We start from the raw sequence: 15,133 nt of genomic DNA on the forward strand, positions 1-15,133 counted from the left end.
GGGTGGGGAGGTGGTGGTCGAGCCAGTGAGGCGGGCCGGCCGGCAGGGGGCGCCGATGCCCCCCAGGCCGGAGCGACGAGCCGAGAGGCGGGAAGCCGAGGAGGGGCGAGGCCGGGCAGCGCGGAGGGAGGAGCGAGGGGCAGGAGAGCCGCGGGGCCGCCGCCCCCGCCGCGCCGCGCCAACAGCCGCCCGCGCGCAACAGTTCCCTCAAAGTTGCAGCCCCAGAGGCGGCGCGGCGCGGCGAGGCGGCGGCATGGGCACCCGGCAGACCAAGGGCAGCCTGGCCGAGCGAGCCGGCGCCGGCGCCGCGTCCGGCCCCCGCCGCGATCGGCCCGACCTGTGGGCGTCGTGGCTGCTGCGCGCCGGGGACAAGGCGGGGCGCGCGGGGCCCGGCGCGGGGCTGCCGCCCTACCACCGGCGCGTCGGCATGGTCCAGGAGCTGCTGCGGATGGTGCGCCAGGGCCGGCGGGACGAGGCGGGGACGCTGCTGCAGCACCTGCGCCAGGTGAGCGCGCCGGGGGGCCGCGGGGCCCGGGGCCTCTCCGTCTCCCTCCCGGGGGGCCGTCCGGAGCCCGGCGGGCAGCAGGTGCCTGCGTGCGTGGGCGCTTCTCCAAATGCCAGGCCTCCCTCCTTCCCTCCCTCTCTCCCTCCGGGCCCGGCTGGCCAGAGGAGGCCCCGGGGAGGGGGAACCTGTTGGAATTAGGTCCCTAGACGGCGCCCTAGACCACGACCCCCCACCCACCCAGGGATGGATCAGGCGGGTCTCCCCCTCGGTCTACCCACTGATGAGCACCCCTTTCCGAGAGTCCTCGGGACGGTGCCTTTGTCCCTGGTATCTGGCTTCCTGGAGGCAGGATGCCTTTCCAAGGCATCATCCCTGCAACTGAGGAGAGAGATGCATGCCTCAACAACTTGGTTTTTTTGTTGGCCCACCTGGGAGACCTCCTGGATTTTGGGGACATTGAAGTGGGGGTGTTGTACCACCCCCGACCCCCACGACTAACTTTGCCTTGCCAGGTGCTCTGCCGTGAGTCCACGACTCAGCCCACGTGGAGAGAGGGAGTGGGGAGCTGAATTGGGTTTCCCAAACTACCTACACCTTCGAGGCTGGCAGGAACTTCAGATTGCCGACGCTCTGGCCCATTGGTTAGGGCCATATATATGTCATGGCCCTTCCCCCTTTGCTTTGGGGCTGCCCAGGGCAGATGCTCTCAGACACCTTCCAGGCTTGTTTTCCTTCCAAGGCTTTATTTTGATTGATGAAGTGGGGTTCTGTTCCTTGGAGCATTCCAAGCTACCCTACTGCAGAACCAAACAGGTTTTCTCAGGCAGGCTTTGGAATGTAGCAGGTACTTCAAGCTCCTTATTCTTGCTGAATTGCCCAGGTGAGAGAGGGGAAGCTCAGATGGTCTTTCTAGAGTTTACCCCTTCCTAATAAAGCCGCTGCACCTGGAAAAGCACATGCCTGGGAGAAGCTTCTGAATTAGATGGTCACCCTTTCCGGATCAGGTAGCACCTCCCACTACCACCAGCAGCCCGGTGCTGTGACCCTGCAGTGTGTGTTTCCAAGGTGGTCGCTGCCACTGGAGAAGAAAGATGACTTGAGGGAAAAGGCAGGCCTTCTGCTCTGGCCTGTTTTTCCCAACAGAATGATGCCTGAGAAGCTGCTGGATCCCCAGGTTCCTTTGAACTGAAGCACCAAAGAAAGAGGCCATTCTATGCCACATAACTTCAGCAGTGTGTATGTCTTTGTCTTTGGAAGATTAGAAGATTATATTGCTTCTATGGAAACTCTGTTGCCTTCAAACAGAATAATAGATTTTCCAGACCATCATATCCCATTTGCACACCAGACAGTAAGATAGTTTTACTGATCACGTGATGTTCCCCCAGCACTGGGGTGGCTCCTACAGAGGACACAGAGGAGTGGAGGGTTGGGGGTGGTGACAAGCCTTTCTTGGCAGTAAAGGAACAGAAGAAAGTCAGTGTTCTCCAGAGCCAGCCACAGGGGCCTACAGGAGGCAGACATCTTGGCTCCTTAGTCCTCTGGCTGCCTTGTTCTGTGTCCTGAAGATTGAGCTTCTAGGGAGAAGTTTTTGGTGGGCAAGTAGGTTCCTGTGACCCCAAGATTCCTAAAGACAGAGAGCAAGCATTTCCTGAGAACTATGGTGTATTTTTTGGCATTCAGAAACCAAAGTGACAGGATGGAAAGGCTACTAGGAACAGGAGCAGGCCCCTCAGATGTCCTCTGTTCTGTGAGAACAGAGTAACTTACCCTCCAAGTCTGGGTCTATCTGACCTCTGGCTTGTAGACTTCTCTGGAGCCAGCAAGGGACCTTGCCAATGGGCCTGGGAAGCAGCTGGAAAGTACAAATTACGGTTCTCCAGGAAATAGTTTCAGGCCCTTAGCAGTATGGGAGTGAGAGCCTAATGCCACTCCTGAGCAACATAGGTTTTCAAGGACCCTGAGGAAGGAGAGGCTGGATCTTTGTGTGCTATGCTGAAGGGACTTTCTACAGCATAGCACACCTTTTCCTTTGCAGCCCTTCACCTTCACCTTTTTCTTTCCATTCCCTCCTATAGTGTGGAAATGGTAATGTGCAGAAATGGAATGAGCAGTTACTGAGACATGAGCCACTGGGGGCCAGACCAAGAGTGTCTCTTTATTAACAGTTGGTAGAGAAAATGGGGCAAGCAGATCCTGAGCGAGGACCCCAGGGATTAGTGACAGCTACCCCACTTGTGTGCTTTTTGAGACGCTGAAAGAACTACAGGCACTCTTTCCAGACAAATGCACAGACATACATAATTGTGAAAGAATTTCAGAGGCTCCAGGTTGTGAATAAGCTCATCTGATACCACACCTCCCTATTGTGTGACTTAGAGCAGGCAGGCTTATAATCTGGAAGCAGAAACTTTGAGCCATGTGTGACTGCTGGATGTCTCTTATATATCCAAGATTTAAGGGGGTGACTTTCCTGATTGGACTCTCTGTGGCCTGACTGTGCTCATCACTTACTAGAGTGTTGTCATGAAGCTTCATTTAATATTAAAGATCCTAAGCTGAAATCAAGGGTGCAGGCAGTAGCCAGGAAGCTGCCCAGAAAGAGCAGAAAGCATCCCCTTCCCATTAAAAGCAATATGACTAGAAAAATCTGGAGCCAAGACTTTGGTAATTTATCTATCTAGTAATCTGGTAGCTTGCCTCACACTGTTTTTGACCTTGGGCCTAACAGATAACCTCTGTGAGTTGTTTCCTCCTTACCCTAAGAATAACTGAGGTAATGATCAGAGTAAATGCTACAAACTGACTTTTGTATTGGCTCTGCGAATCCAGACTCATCTCACAGTGCCCGCAATTAGAAACTGAAGAATCTGCTCTACTTTGGATCTGGGCAGGCCCAAGTATTTGGAATCTCTACCCATCAGGGCTCAATCCAAATCAGAAACTCAATGCATGTTTAGAAACAATATGGGTCCTCTGCTCACAGAAGTCTCATAGAGTAAAGAGGCCACTTGTACCTTCTTTCTGCAGAACTCATCATCCCCACCCACCCACCCATACCCCCTTGCATCTTTCCCAAAACCTCAGACTCAGGCTTGTCCTCCTTAAGAAGCCCTGGGGATAAAGCAACCTTTGGTCAGAGAATAAGAAAGTGCCAGCTACATGGAACATGGGGTATCAGCCTGTCAGCTCAAACTTTTCTTAGTCCCTCAAATTGCAGACAAGGATGTCCACCAACTCCACGGCACAGCAGAATAAGTGGAAGGTTTTTCTGAAGATACCCCTTTAAAGTAGTTCCACAGCTTGTTTCCCCATATAAAGAGGGTTTGACTGAGATGTCCTATTGCCACTCAGAATGATCCAACCTGGTGGGCAAACCTGCCCTTTTGTCCTTCACAGCCTGTCAGCGTGACAGGGCTGGCTTCACACCACCCCTGGGAGCCTGAGCCACATCAACGAATGCAAACAAGAACCCTTTGGGACCTGGAGTGATACATTGGGGGTGGGGAGAGGTGTGGCTAGATGATGGCCAGGTGCTTGGGAGGTTCTGGAGACTGGACAGGTGAAACCCTGTCTAAATAATAATGAGAGCAGAAAGGCTGCTAAAGGTCACACACACCCACTCTGGCACCACTTACCTAAGAAAATCTCTAGCTGAGCAAGCAGGTTAGAAGGCCACTAGCCAGGGAGCAAGGAGAGCCCCATTCTTAGCCTCGTTCAGAGTTTTTCTCTAACCAGAACGTGTTTTCTTGTTTCCGCTGACTGCTCCTTTCCTTTCCAAGGTCACCTTCCTGAGCATGGCAACCCAGAGCTCTGAGGCTGAGTCTCCTTGTAGGGCCTCTAAACTGCCTATGCAGCTTGACCATCTCATCTGATCATCTCCCCAGTTTCCCTCTGTGGTCCATCTTGACTGAGATGAAGCCAATACTTCATATAACTGGGGGTTAAGTCTAGTTGCCACCATTGCCCCTGTCATGATCTAAAGCACCCCACGCTTGTGACATTTCTTTAGTAAGCCTCTGTGCTGTGAGGATGTGCTGCCATTGACACAGCATGTTCTCAAAAGGCACTTATTTCCCCAGCTAAAGGTATGCTTCTGAGGGCTTATTTACCAGCCTTGTTAGTGCCATCATGAGTGCTGACAGCTTTGCTTTCCATGTGGCTGGGTTCCTAGGAGCCATGTCCGTGGGGCTTGGCTGTTCCTGGCAACCTGCCAGGCAGTGGTGTTCTTGGAGAGAAGAGTGGCATGCTGCCCAGCCTCTATGGACACTGCAGGGATCCCATCTGGCAGGTACAGTCTGGGACCTCTGCCGAGGTGGTAGAGAGGAGCGCAGCCTGATGGGCAGGCCTGACCTCCAGGTCCTCATCTTCTGCTTGTGCTGAATTATGTTTTGTGAATCCATCCAAAAAGAGAATCCTTCCTTTCTAATATCTGCCACTGTCTGACCAGTCAAGGTTTTAGCACTCCCCATGACAGCTACAGACAGAATCCAGAGCCAGGTCTCCAAAATCAGAGCTACAGTTGCTTCCTTGCATGACCTTATGGGACTATAGGACCTGGTATCAGCAAGCCTGGTTAAGAGCAAGTGAGTCGTTTTGGAGGAATAAAGTTCTGTCTCCTCGAGATGACAGAAAACTGATCTGCTCTCTTTCTTACTGGGCTCTCCTGGCAATGCCCAAATCCTTTCATCTCCCCATGCACTGTTCTACGGCTGAGGATACAGGCTATGTGTAACTGTGTATAGTTCAGGAATGCTTTCTCAGAAGGATTTTAAGCATATCCTTGGGCCCACATCTCCCTCCCCTGCCCAGGCCACCCCAGCATCTCAAGTACTCAATCTACTCGGGGAGATTCCTTCCAGTAGTGGCTTACAGCATCCATCAGTCACTCCTTCCTATTCTCAGGGCTCTCGTGCTCTTGCCAGCCCCACCTCCTGCAGGTCAAAGATACCCTGCAAAGGGGTCTTCCTTTGGCTCCCCATCTGAAGGCCCAACAGATCTCAGTCAGCCCTCTACCCACCCTTAACTCTCTCACAAAAAGCAGCATTACTGGTGGTGGCATAGGTGGAAGTGACCTGCATTCACTCTGCTCTCCCTGCCTCATGCCCTGCTGCTGTATCATTTGCTCCTTTAGGAAACGGAGGAATCGGAAGCAGTAACAGTGATATAATCACCAAATCTTGGGCTCCATGTTATTAAAAAGATGAGCATTCTCCTGAAAATGATAAATTTGGCCTAGGAACAAGGTTAAGGCAAGCACAAGTCCTCAAGTCCTCCTGCCTGACTCTGAGGGGTGCCCACGCAGGTCTCTGGAAGCATTTCCCAGCCATTTGTAAGAACTTTTATTAGCTCCAACTCCTGACTGCTGCGGGCCATATGGAGTTCTGCTGAGGACTGTTGCTCAAAGGAGATGGCATTTTGATGTTTCTAACTTTACCTTAACCAGGATAGGTGCAGGAGTCTTGCTGAGAATGGGGAGTTGAGTATGGGTTTTCCTGCTGTGGCAGTCTGGTTGGGAGGCCCCAGACTGCTTTCTCTGTCCTGCTGCATCCTGTTTATTCATGGGTATTTCTGCCTCTCTCCCTTCTACTCCCTGCAGCTTCTCTTTGAGTCTCCTTCCATGTCCCCCTCTTTCTTAGATGAGACACAGACCTCTTACCTCTTATTAGTCTGAGGTCTTGGTCAGCTTCCACGTTCGAGTATGGACAGAACTAGGGTAGATGGAACGGGTGCATGTCTGTTTACCTGGTGCATTGCAGACTCCCCCTCCCATTTGCAGCACACTTTCTAGTCCATAAAGCATCTTCTCCTTTTTTCACTCCTGCCTTGTAAGAATAGCTGGGCATCGTTAAAGTAAAATATAAAGAAAATGGTAGGGCTCTGTATGTTTGTTTTTAGTATTATAAAAGTGAATCCCAATCATTGTAGGAATATGAGGAAAAAGAGAGGAGCAAAAAGTAAAACCATAGAAATTAATACATTTATTCAAGAGTCAAGTGCTTATTCTTCCAGGCACTGTCTTGGTGCAAAAGTGGCAGCAGGACAACAAGCAGGAAATGTGCCAACAACTATAGCATGGAAAGGTGGTAGGTGGTAGGTGATGAAGGTAGAAGAACCCAACAGTGCCAGCTCTCACTGTGGCAAGGGTTGCCCTTATGAGGATGGGGTCCAATCTTTTTTTTTTTGTTTTGTTTTTGGGCCACACCCGGTAATGCTCAGGGGTTACTACTGGCTATGTGCTCAGAAGTTGCTCCTGGCTTGGGGGACCATATGGGACACCAGGGGATCGAACCTCGGTCCGTCCAAGGCTAGCGCAGGCAAGGCAGGCACCTTACCTTTAGCGCCACCGCCCGGCCCCGGGTCCAATCTTTTGACTAGCTCAGAACCAGGTTTACATAACCCCTTAAATTCTCTGGACTTAATTTCTCCATTGACAAAATTATGGAGCAGGTTATTAAAATAGCCACCAAACTTCCCCTGCCTGTCATGCCCCCACCATGTGTCATTGCAAATCCAGCAAAAGGATTGTCCAAGAAGGGCCTTAGAAGTCCCAGGATGGTGGAAGAGCAGGAACATATGGGAGAGGCTATCGGAGGGACACTAACCCTCCCCTCATAGGCCGGACATGCTATCCCAACTAAAGTAGAACATGGGGGCATTTGTCCTTGGAACAGGAAATTTATGTGAGCCTTCATGTGGCCAGTTGAGTTGGCAGAAGTGGGAAAAGGAGGACTGCCTGGTATACCTGAGTGAAAGAGGCCAGAGTTGTTAGTTGGTAGGGTTGATAGAGGGGAATAATTTTGATGTGTCCAGAACCTCTGGACTGTGAGGTGGATGGCCAGGTTGCTCGGAGCTAGTAACATGAACACTGTACAGACACATCTTATAGGCTCCTTGGGACCTATGTAGCTGGGCCTAGGAGCTTCAGGAAGCCCAGCTCACCTTCCCTTCTAATTGTACTGCACACCTGTCCTTTAGCTCTGCGCCCCCAGCATACTATCCCAAGGACCCCTCCCTGCTCACTGACTCCTACCTTGCAGCTGCTTTCCCAGGGAGTTATCCCACAATGCTACACTGCTCCAGGATACTGTTAGGGTATCACCCTCTCACTGAGGGCCACTAGGGAAAGGGGGGATCCCAAGAAGAAGACCCAGAGCCCTCCCCACTTGGCTGCACTCTTACTATCAGGAAACCAGGTTGTCTTCACCCCCTTCAGCCTTGCTACCCGTGCATCCTCTCCTACAAAGCAGATAGAGATTTCTTCCCACCATGTGGGGAACCAGAGCTGAGAGGGGGCCTGTGTAACCATCAGATTCCCACTGACCAGGGCCGGTCTAGCCCAGAGCATTCCCTACCATAGCCAACTAGTCCCTGCTTTTCTGGCAGCCTTAGCCTCCCCCTGGGCACCTACCTTCCCCTATTCAAGACCCATGCCAGGACAGTCATGCCTAGGGGTCTTCTCCCAAATAGCAGTGGTCAGGGTCTGGTTTGAAGATGTCTACTCTGGGATCCTATTAGCAAACTTCGAGTGGCACTTCTGAGACTGTCTTGGAATCATTTAGGGCTCCTGATGACATTCTATGAGCTGTCATTTTCTCACAGGTGCTGAGCAAACACGAGAGGAACACAGTGCAGGGCCAGTCCTCTAACTTCCGAATGAGCTACTTGGTCACCTGAAGCATTGTAGTCCATTAGTTCTTTCCTGGCTGTGGTCCCTTGTCTCTGTCACAAGGAGACTAGGCTCTGGTTCAGTTGCCCTTGGATATCCCAAATTTCAGATCAGTTTCTTCTGTTCCTGGAAGAAGGGGAGAGAGATTAAAAAAAAAAAAGGTTCTGGTGGTTATTTAATAAGGTGTGACGAGTCAAAGCTGAAGAGCTAAATAGGTACAAACAGGACCAGAAGCCTTGCCCTTCACAGTGACCCTTAGAGAAGCTTTGGATATGAAGGCAGCCACTGTCCTAGTGCAAACAAAGTGTTCCCACACATTCTCAGGTTGGGGCTGGACCCTGTGGTCCCCCTCTCAGCTCAGAGACAGTAAAGGAGGTATCCTGAGTTGCCCTTCTACATTGTTTGAACTGGTGGGTGCAGGAGGTAGAGAGGGAAAGGATGGGGAACAGTGTTTCCCTTAGTCTCTTCCCCAAATAATGCTCTTCCTCCAGCCCTCCTTCCTTCCTCAGTATTGGGATTAAGCCCAGTGCTTCTCAGGTCCAAGCATGTGCTCTAGCCCTGAGCCACGAGCCTTAAACCAGTGGTTCATCTAAAAGTTAGATGTTGAAAGCAGTAGGTAAAGCCACACAACTAGCGAGGCAAAGAGGGAGTGAATGATCCAACAAAGCTGTGGAGGGGCCAGAGCGGTGATGTAAGTGGTAAGGCATCTGCCTTGCCCATGCTAGCCAGGACGGACTGTGGTTCAATCCCCCAATGGTTGCCCAAGGCAGGAGTGATTTCTGAGCGCATAGCCAGGAGTAACCCCTGAGTGTCACCAGGTGTGCACCCCCCACAAAAAAAAAAATCTCTGTCCATTGAGGACTGAGCTTATGAGGAGCTTAGTGCATCCATGTCAAAGTTTGGCCTAAACTCCTGTTCCCAGCAGCCTCAGAAAACCCAGGACTTGGGAGCTAGGATGACCAATCATTGAGCACATTATAGCAGGTCTGGATCCAAGCACATCAAGCCTAGGGTACAGATGGGCATCATAGTGACATTTCCTGCAGGGTTCCCAGAGACTTCAGCCCCCAGTGTCCCAGGTTCCAGGAATTCCCTTCCCGCCTCCTCTCAGACTGTTTACATTCCTGCCTCAGCCAGTTCTAAGAGAAATAAGTTCTGGTACTTCCCACCCATCAGTAACCTTCACATCTCCAGACTGATGCCTTCATTTTCAGTTTTCCTAGGACATGTCTCCTAGAAAACATTATCCAAATATTTTGTTTGTTTTGTTTTGGGGCCATACCTGGCAATGTTCAGGGGTTATTTCTGGCTCTGCACTCAGATAACATTCTTGACAGGGCTAAGAGACCATATGGGGTGCCCAGGATCGAATCTGTTGACTGCATACAAGATGAGCACCTACCCACTGTACTATCATTCCAGCCCCAATATCTGAAGACTTCATATCAACTACAAGCCTGTGTTTTTTCCTTTCTTCTGGGATTGTGGAATTTTAAGGGAAAAGTATTTTTAAACAAGATCATTATCTGACTATTTCAAAAGCAGTTGCCTACCCAAAGAGTAGCAAATCTGGAGGGGACAGTTCTGGACAGTGGAAACTCAGACATAAAAGGGTGCGGGCCCCATGGTTTGAGATCAGCCTTCTCCCTTGAAGTCATCCAAGAAGGATAAGACCTTGAATATTCGGGGCGTGATGGAGTCAGATTGGTCCCTTAGCAAACACCACTAACATGGCTGAAAAGGGGAGGGGTGAATTCGGGGAAATGCTCTAGAAAACTGGGAAAAGGCTTAAAAAGCTTAGATTAGAAAACCGAAAATCAAGAACAGTGAACTAGGAATGTGAGTGCAAACATGGGGTGAAGTACTTGCATTTCATCTGAGCCATACTCTGAAATCCACTGAGGGCTGTCCTGTGGGGGGAGTCATAGGATGCTGGACTGGAAAGGTCCTGGAACCCTCAGCCTTAGCCACATCCATCACCTGCCCCCTCCACCCCATTCCTTCCACCAAGGCCAGCTCAGTGACCTTGCAGAAGCTCAGCACAAGTCCTCCCTCTCAAAGACACTAATATTACCCCTTCTTTTTTAACCTATAAGCCTCACTCATTCCTTCCCACTATTTATATTTAAGGCTCCTATTCCTTCAGCTTACAGGATGATGGGGAGAGAAACAGGCACTTTCTGCCTGTCTGGTGGTACTGCTGAGAACACCTTGGAGACAGCAACTGTAGCTCTTTTCCTGGGGCATCCCTCTCTCTCCTTAGAATGGCAAGTAGCTTCTCAGAAACAACCTTTGCACTTGTTCATTCCTATTTGGAAGGTCTTGGGGAAACTGGCAGGTCCACAGAGGTATTGGCAGGGTCACAGATCTTGGGGAATTGCCTCCTTCACTTTCTCACTACTTCCTGCCTGTAATTGGAAGTGAGTTGAATTGCTTGTCCACAGTGACTCATCTCTGCTCACCCAGATTCTTGGAGGTTTTTGCTTTGCTTTTGCCTCTGACTTAAAGACAAAGTAGTAAAGATCCATCATTTGTCCAAATTTTTTAATATTTTTTGTTTTGGTTTTGGTTTTTGGGTCACACCCAGCAGCACTTAGGGGTTACTCCTGGCTCTGCACTCAGAAATTGCTCCTGGCAGGCTCGAGAAACCACTGTCTGTCCTGGGTAGGCTGAGTGCAAGGCAAATGCCCTACCAGCTGTGCTATTTTAATATTAACTTTCCTAGCACATAGAATTTAGTTGTGGGGAAAACTCAAGTCTAGATATTACTATAAATGTGTTTTTTAGATATGATTAGCATTTAAATCATTAGAGTCCAGTGGGTCTAGCAGATGACCCTCATACTGTGGGTGGGCCTTGTCCCTTGAAGGTCCCAAGGGGAAAGGCTATGGTTCCCAAAGGATTTCTTCCTCCAAATTTAAGATTACAACATCTGCCCCACCCTTGGTCTGCAGCTTGCCAGCCTGTTGCACAAATTTTAGCTTTGCCATATACCACTGTTGCAGGAGCCAAGTCCTTAAATGTCTTTCTTTTTGTGTCTATCTCTGCCTTTCTCTTTGTATCTCTCTCTCTCATTCTAACACATATACTCATACACACATCATTGGTTCTCTTTTTCAGGAAAATCCTAATACACTACACTTTCTAAGGGCAGGTGGATGGGAGAGATGAGGTTGAAACTGTGGGAGAGGGGCGGTAGTGGTGGTGCGGAGTGGTAAGGCGTCTTGCCTTGCAGCGCTAGCCTCGGATGGACCACGGTTCAATCCCTCAGTGTCCCTTATGGTCCCCCAAGCCAGGAGCGATTTCTGAGTGCATAGTCAGGAGTAACCCGTGATGCTCACCTCCTCACCTGGGAAATGAACTTGTCATGAAATATTTCTAGGAAAACAGGTTCTTGACCCAGTAGGGGAATCATCCCTTCTTCACCTCTTTGCTAGTATGTATAAATCCTTATATTTAACTTTCATTTAAACTGGACAAAATTTACCACAGAAAAGGACAAATGGCTTCAGATACATTCATTGGGAGTTACAAACAAATGATTCCCCTAATTTCCAAAGCAGAGAGCTTAGGAGAAATGACAAAGTGCTGAGAATTTGTGGAATGTAGGACCCAGAGGACCTCAGGGACCCTCTGGTTCCAGACTTTCAGCAAAATTCCAGTCCCACAAGATGCTGTGGAATGTACCCACACCCTTTGAGGAAATCAGAGAACACAGTAGCTCCCCTACAATAGAAAGCAAGTGAGCACTACTTGTTTCTAAACCTCAACTTCAGGGGCCAGAGCGATATGTAGGGATAGGTAGCTGTAGGGCATTTGCCTTGCACATGGCCAACGCAGGACAGAACCCAGTTTGATTCCTGGCATCTTGTATGGTCCCCCAAGGCTGCCAGGAGTAACCCCTGAGCACTGCTGGGTGTGATCCCCCCCAAAAATTTAAAAACTAAACCTCATCTTCAGGGCACTTTTGCTGCTTTCTCCTGCTATCTGTTCACCCTGCAGGAGAATGAACTGCTCCATCCTGAGGCCACAGAGCTACCTATCTAACTCGGGCCTGATATGGGGTAGGGGCTCCTCCTGGCCCAGCAGCGATTCTGGAGGAGCTCCCAATCCTCCTCATATCTGCTGTGCCTCCAGCTAGCTTTATCTTTTTCTAAAGAGAAGCCATCCTTTGGGTTTTATTTGTTGCCACTACTGTTTCTCGTATTTTAATTAAATTACACTTGGCAACAGCCAGGCATCTGTTTCCAGAGGCCTGTTTCATGCCGAGAGTGTCATTTTATTTTTTCAAAGCTTTCAAAGTTAAAATAAAAACAACTCAGCCACCAAGCCTTTGGCCGAGCAGAATTGTACCGGGCCTTCCAGCCTGGTGCGGAGGGCAAGCCGGAGGCAGCACTTGTCTTAGTTAAGGGGGCCCCTGCCACGAGGTCTGGCTGCATTGACCTTGGAGGATCAGGGAGTCAGAAGCTTCCTGGGGCAACAATGACCCTGTGGTGAGGCCGAAGACCCCCTTCCTAGTTCCTTACCCTCATTGGCAAGGCAATCAGTCTGAGAGTAGCCAGTAACATTGGTATCAGTTTCTTGAGTTAGGGAACGCATGTGGCTAGTGTTGACTAGTCAAATGCCAAAGGGCATCCCTTTGATTGGAACTTGTTGTGTATCCATACACTGGGGTGGGGTGTGGCAGGTGCCAAGACACCAACACTAAGAAGTACTGTGTAAGGCTGTAGCCTAGACTAGGCAGGGAGCACCCTGGACACCAACAGAAGGATGATGAAATATCTCCCTCAGAGGCACTGGTTTCAGGGAGCAGGCAGTTTGGTGGAAGCTTCTGGGACTGATGAAAATGTGCAGTGCTGTAGGTATTTTCCTAGTCACAGCAGTATACCTCTGGTTCTTCCCTAGCTATCTATCCCCATGCTATACTCCCAATCAGACTTCAAGCTGCCCCTCAGGCTTTTCGGGGCTCTGCCTCATCCACATAACCCTTTCCTTAAGGAGTTTTTGGTGCTTTGGGATTGTCTAGGTGCACATATGTACAACATGCAAACACTGTACACACCTACATATGTATGCACAGACATACCCAACACGCACGGCCATTACACAGACGACACAGACATGTTCACCTGCATCATGCACATACAATTCGGTATTTTCTTTTTTTTTTTTTTTTTTTTTTTTTGTGGTTTTTGGGTCACACCCGGCAGTGCTCAGGGGTTATTCCTGGCTCCAGGCTCAGAAATTGCTCCTGGCAGGCACGGGAGGACCATATATGGGACACCGGGATTCGAACCGATGACCTCCTGCATGAGAGGCAAACGCCTTACCTCCATGCTATCTCTCCGGCCCCCGTTATTTTCTTTTTAAGTGGCAAGAATTTTTTTTTTTTTTTTTTTTGGTTTTTGGGCCACACCCTGTGACGCTCAGGGGTTACTCCTGGCTATGCGCTCAGAAGTTGCTCCTGGCTTCTTGGGAGACCATATGGGACGCCGGGGGATCGAACTGCGGTCCGTCCTAGGCTAGCGCAGGCAAGGCAGGCACCTTACCTCCAGCGCCACCGCCCGGCCCCCAATTTTTTTTTTTTTTTTAAAATTTTTTTTTTTTTTTTTTTTTTTTTGTTTTTTGGGCCACACCCGTTTGACGCTCAGGGGTTACTCCTGGCTAAGCGCTCAGAAATCGCCCCTGGCTTGGGGGGACCATATGGGACGCCGGGGGATCGAACCGCGGTCCTTCCTTGGCTAGCGCTTGCAAGGCAGACACCTTACCTCCAGCGCCACGTACCCGGCCCCAAGTGGCAAGAATTTTAAAGTTAAAATTGATTACATCAAATTAGAGTAGAAAATTACTATCAACAATAGGCAGCCCCTCGATTCTCATGAACATCACATGAATTACAATAAACCAAGTTTATGTTCTACCATCAAGTGTGGCTCTCCCATTAGTTCACTTTGTAATAGATCATTAAGAATAAGGGGCTGGAACAATAACACAGCAGTAGGATGTCTTGCACGCAGCCAACTCAGACCTGGGTTTGATCCCCGGCATCCCATATGGTCCCCCAAGATTGCCAGGAGTAACCCCTGAGTGCTGCTGGGTGTGGCCCAAAACAAAAAATCTCCAGGGTCGCCGGGAGGTGGCGCAAGAGGTAAGGTGCCTGCCTTGCCTGCGCTAGCCTTGGACGGACCGCGGTTCAATCCCCCGGTGTCCCATATGGTCCCCCAAGCCAGGAGCGACTTCTGAGCGCATAGCCAGGAGTAACCCCTGAGCGTTACCGGGTGTGGCTCAAAAACCAAAAAAAAAAAAAAAAGTGGTGTTTAAACAAATTAATTTATGGGGCCGGGCGGTGGCACTGGAGGTAAGGTGCCTGCCTTGCCTGCGCTAGCCTAGGACGGACCGCCGTTCGATCCCCCGGCGTACCATATGGTCCCCCAAGAAGCCAGGAGCAACTTCTGAGCACATAGCCAGGAGTAACCCCTGAGCGTCCAGGGTCTGTAGAGTTAAGGTACTTGCCTTGCATCTGCCAAATACCCAGTTTGAATCCCTGGTACCACATATGGTCCCCCAAGTATTGCCAAAGGATGTCTGAGCATAGAGCCAGGAATAGTACCTAGCACTGCAGAGTGTGGCTCAGAAAACCAACAGAAAGAATATCTTCTAATTCAGTAGACTTATCATTACCCCTCAAAATATTCAGAGAAAGGGTTGAACTTGGAAGAATTCGTAGACTCTAACCTGCTGCACTGCCTTGAATTTCATTTGTAATTTCTGTGGAGCAAATAGATCTGGAATGTTTCTCAATATGAAAAAATTTATTTTATCTTGATTGAACTGGAAGATTTTTCTGATAATTTAAGAGGATGACTGAGCAAAATTTCTCTTTGGTTGGTTTTTTTTTTTTTTTTTTTTTTTTTTAGGGGGCCACACCCATTAGTGCTCAGAGGTTACTCCTAGCTTTG

The 15,133-nt window shown here is 49.8% G+C and overlaps 1 protein-coding gene across 1 annotated transcript in view; it reads left to right on the forward strand.

The window, feature by feature from the left end:
* Nucleotides 1-253: 253 nt before the first annotated feature.
* Nucleotides 254-15,133, forward strand: part of LRRC75A (leucine rich repeat containing 75A) — a 50,459-nt gene continuing 35,579 nt past the window's right edge. The window contains exon 1 of the mRNA XM_049777659.1: nt 254-505. Coding sequence (XP_049633616.1) covers nt 254-505 — 252 coding nt within the window. The remainder of the gene's footprint in view (nt 506-15,133) is intronic.

This window comes from Suncus etruscus, chromosome 7 (assembly GCF_024139225.1).
Source record: "Suncus etruscus isolate mSunEtr1 chromosome 7, mSunEtr1.pri.cur, whole genome shotgun sequence".
Classification (NCBI taxonomy): Eukaryota; Metazoa; Chordata; class Mammalia; order Eulipotyphla; family Soricidae; genus Suncus; species Suncus etruscus.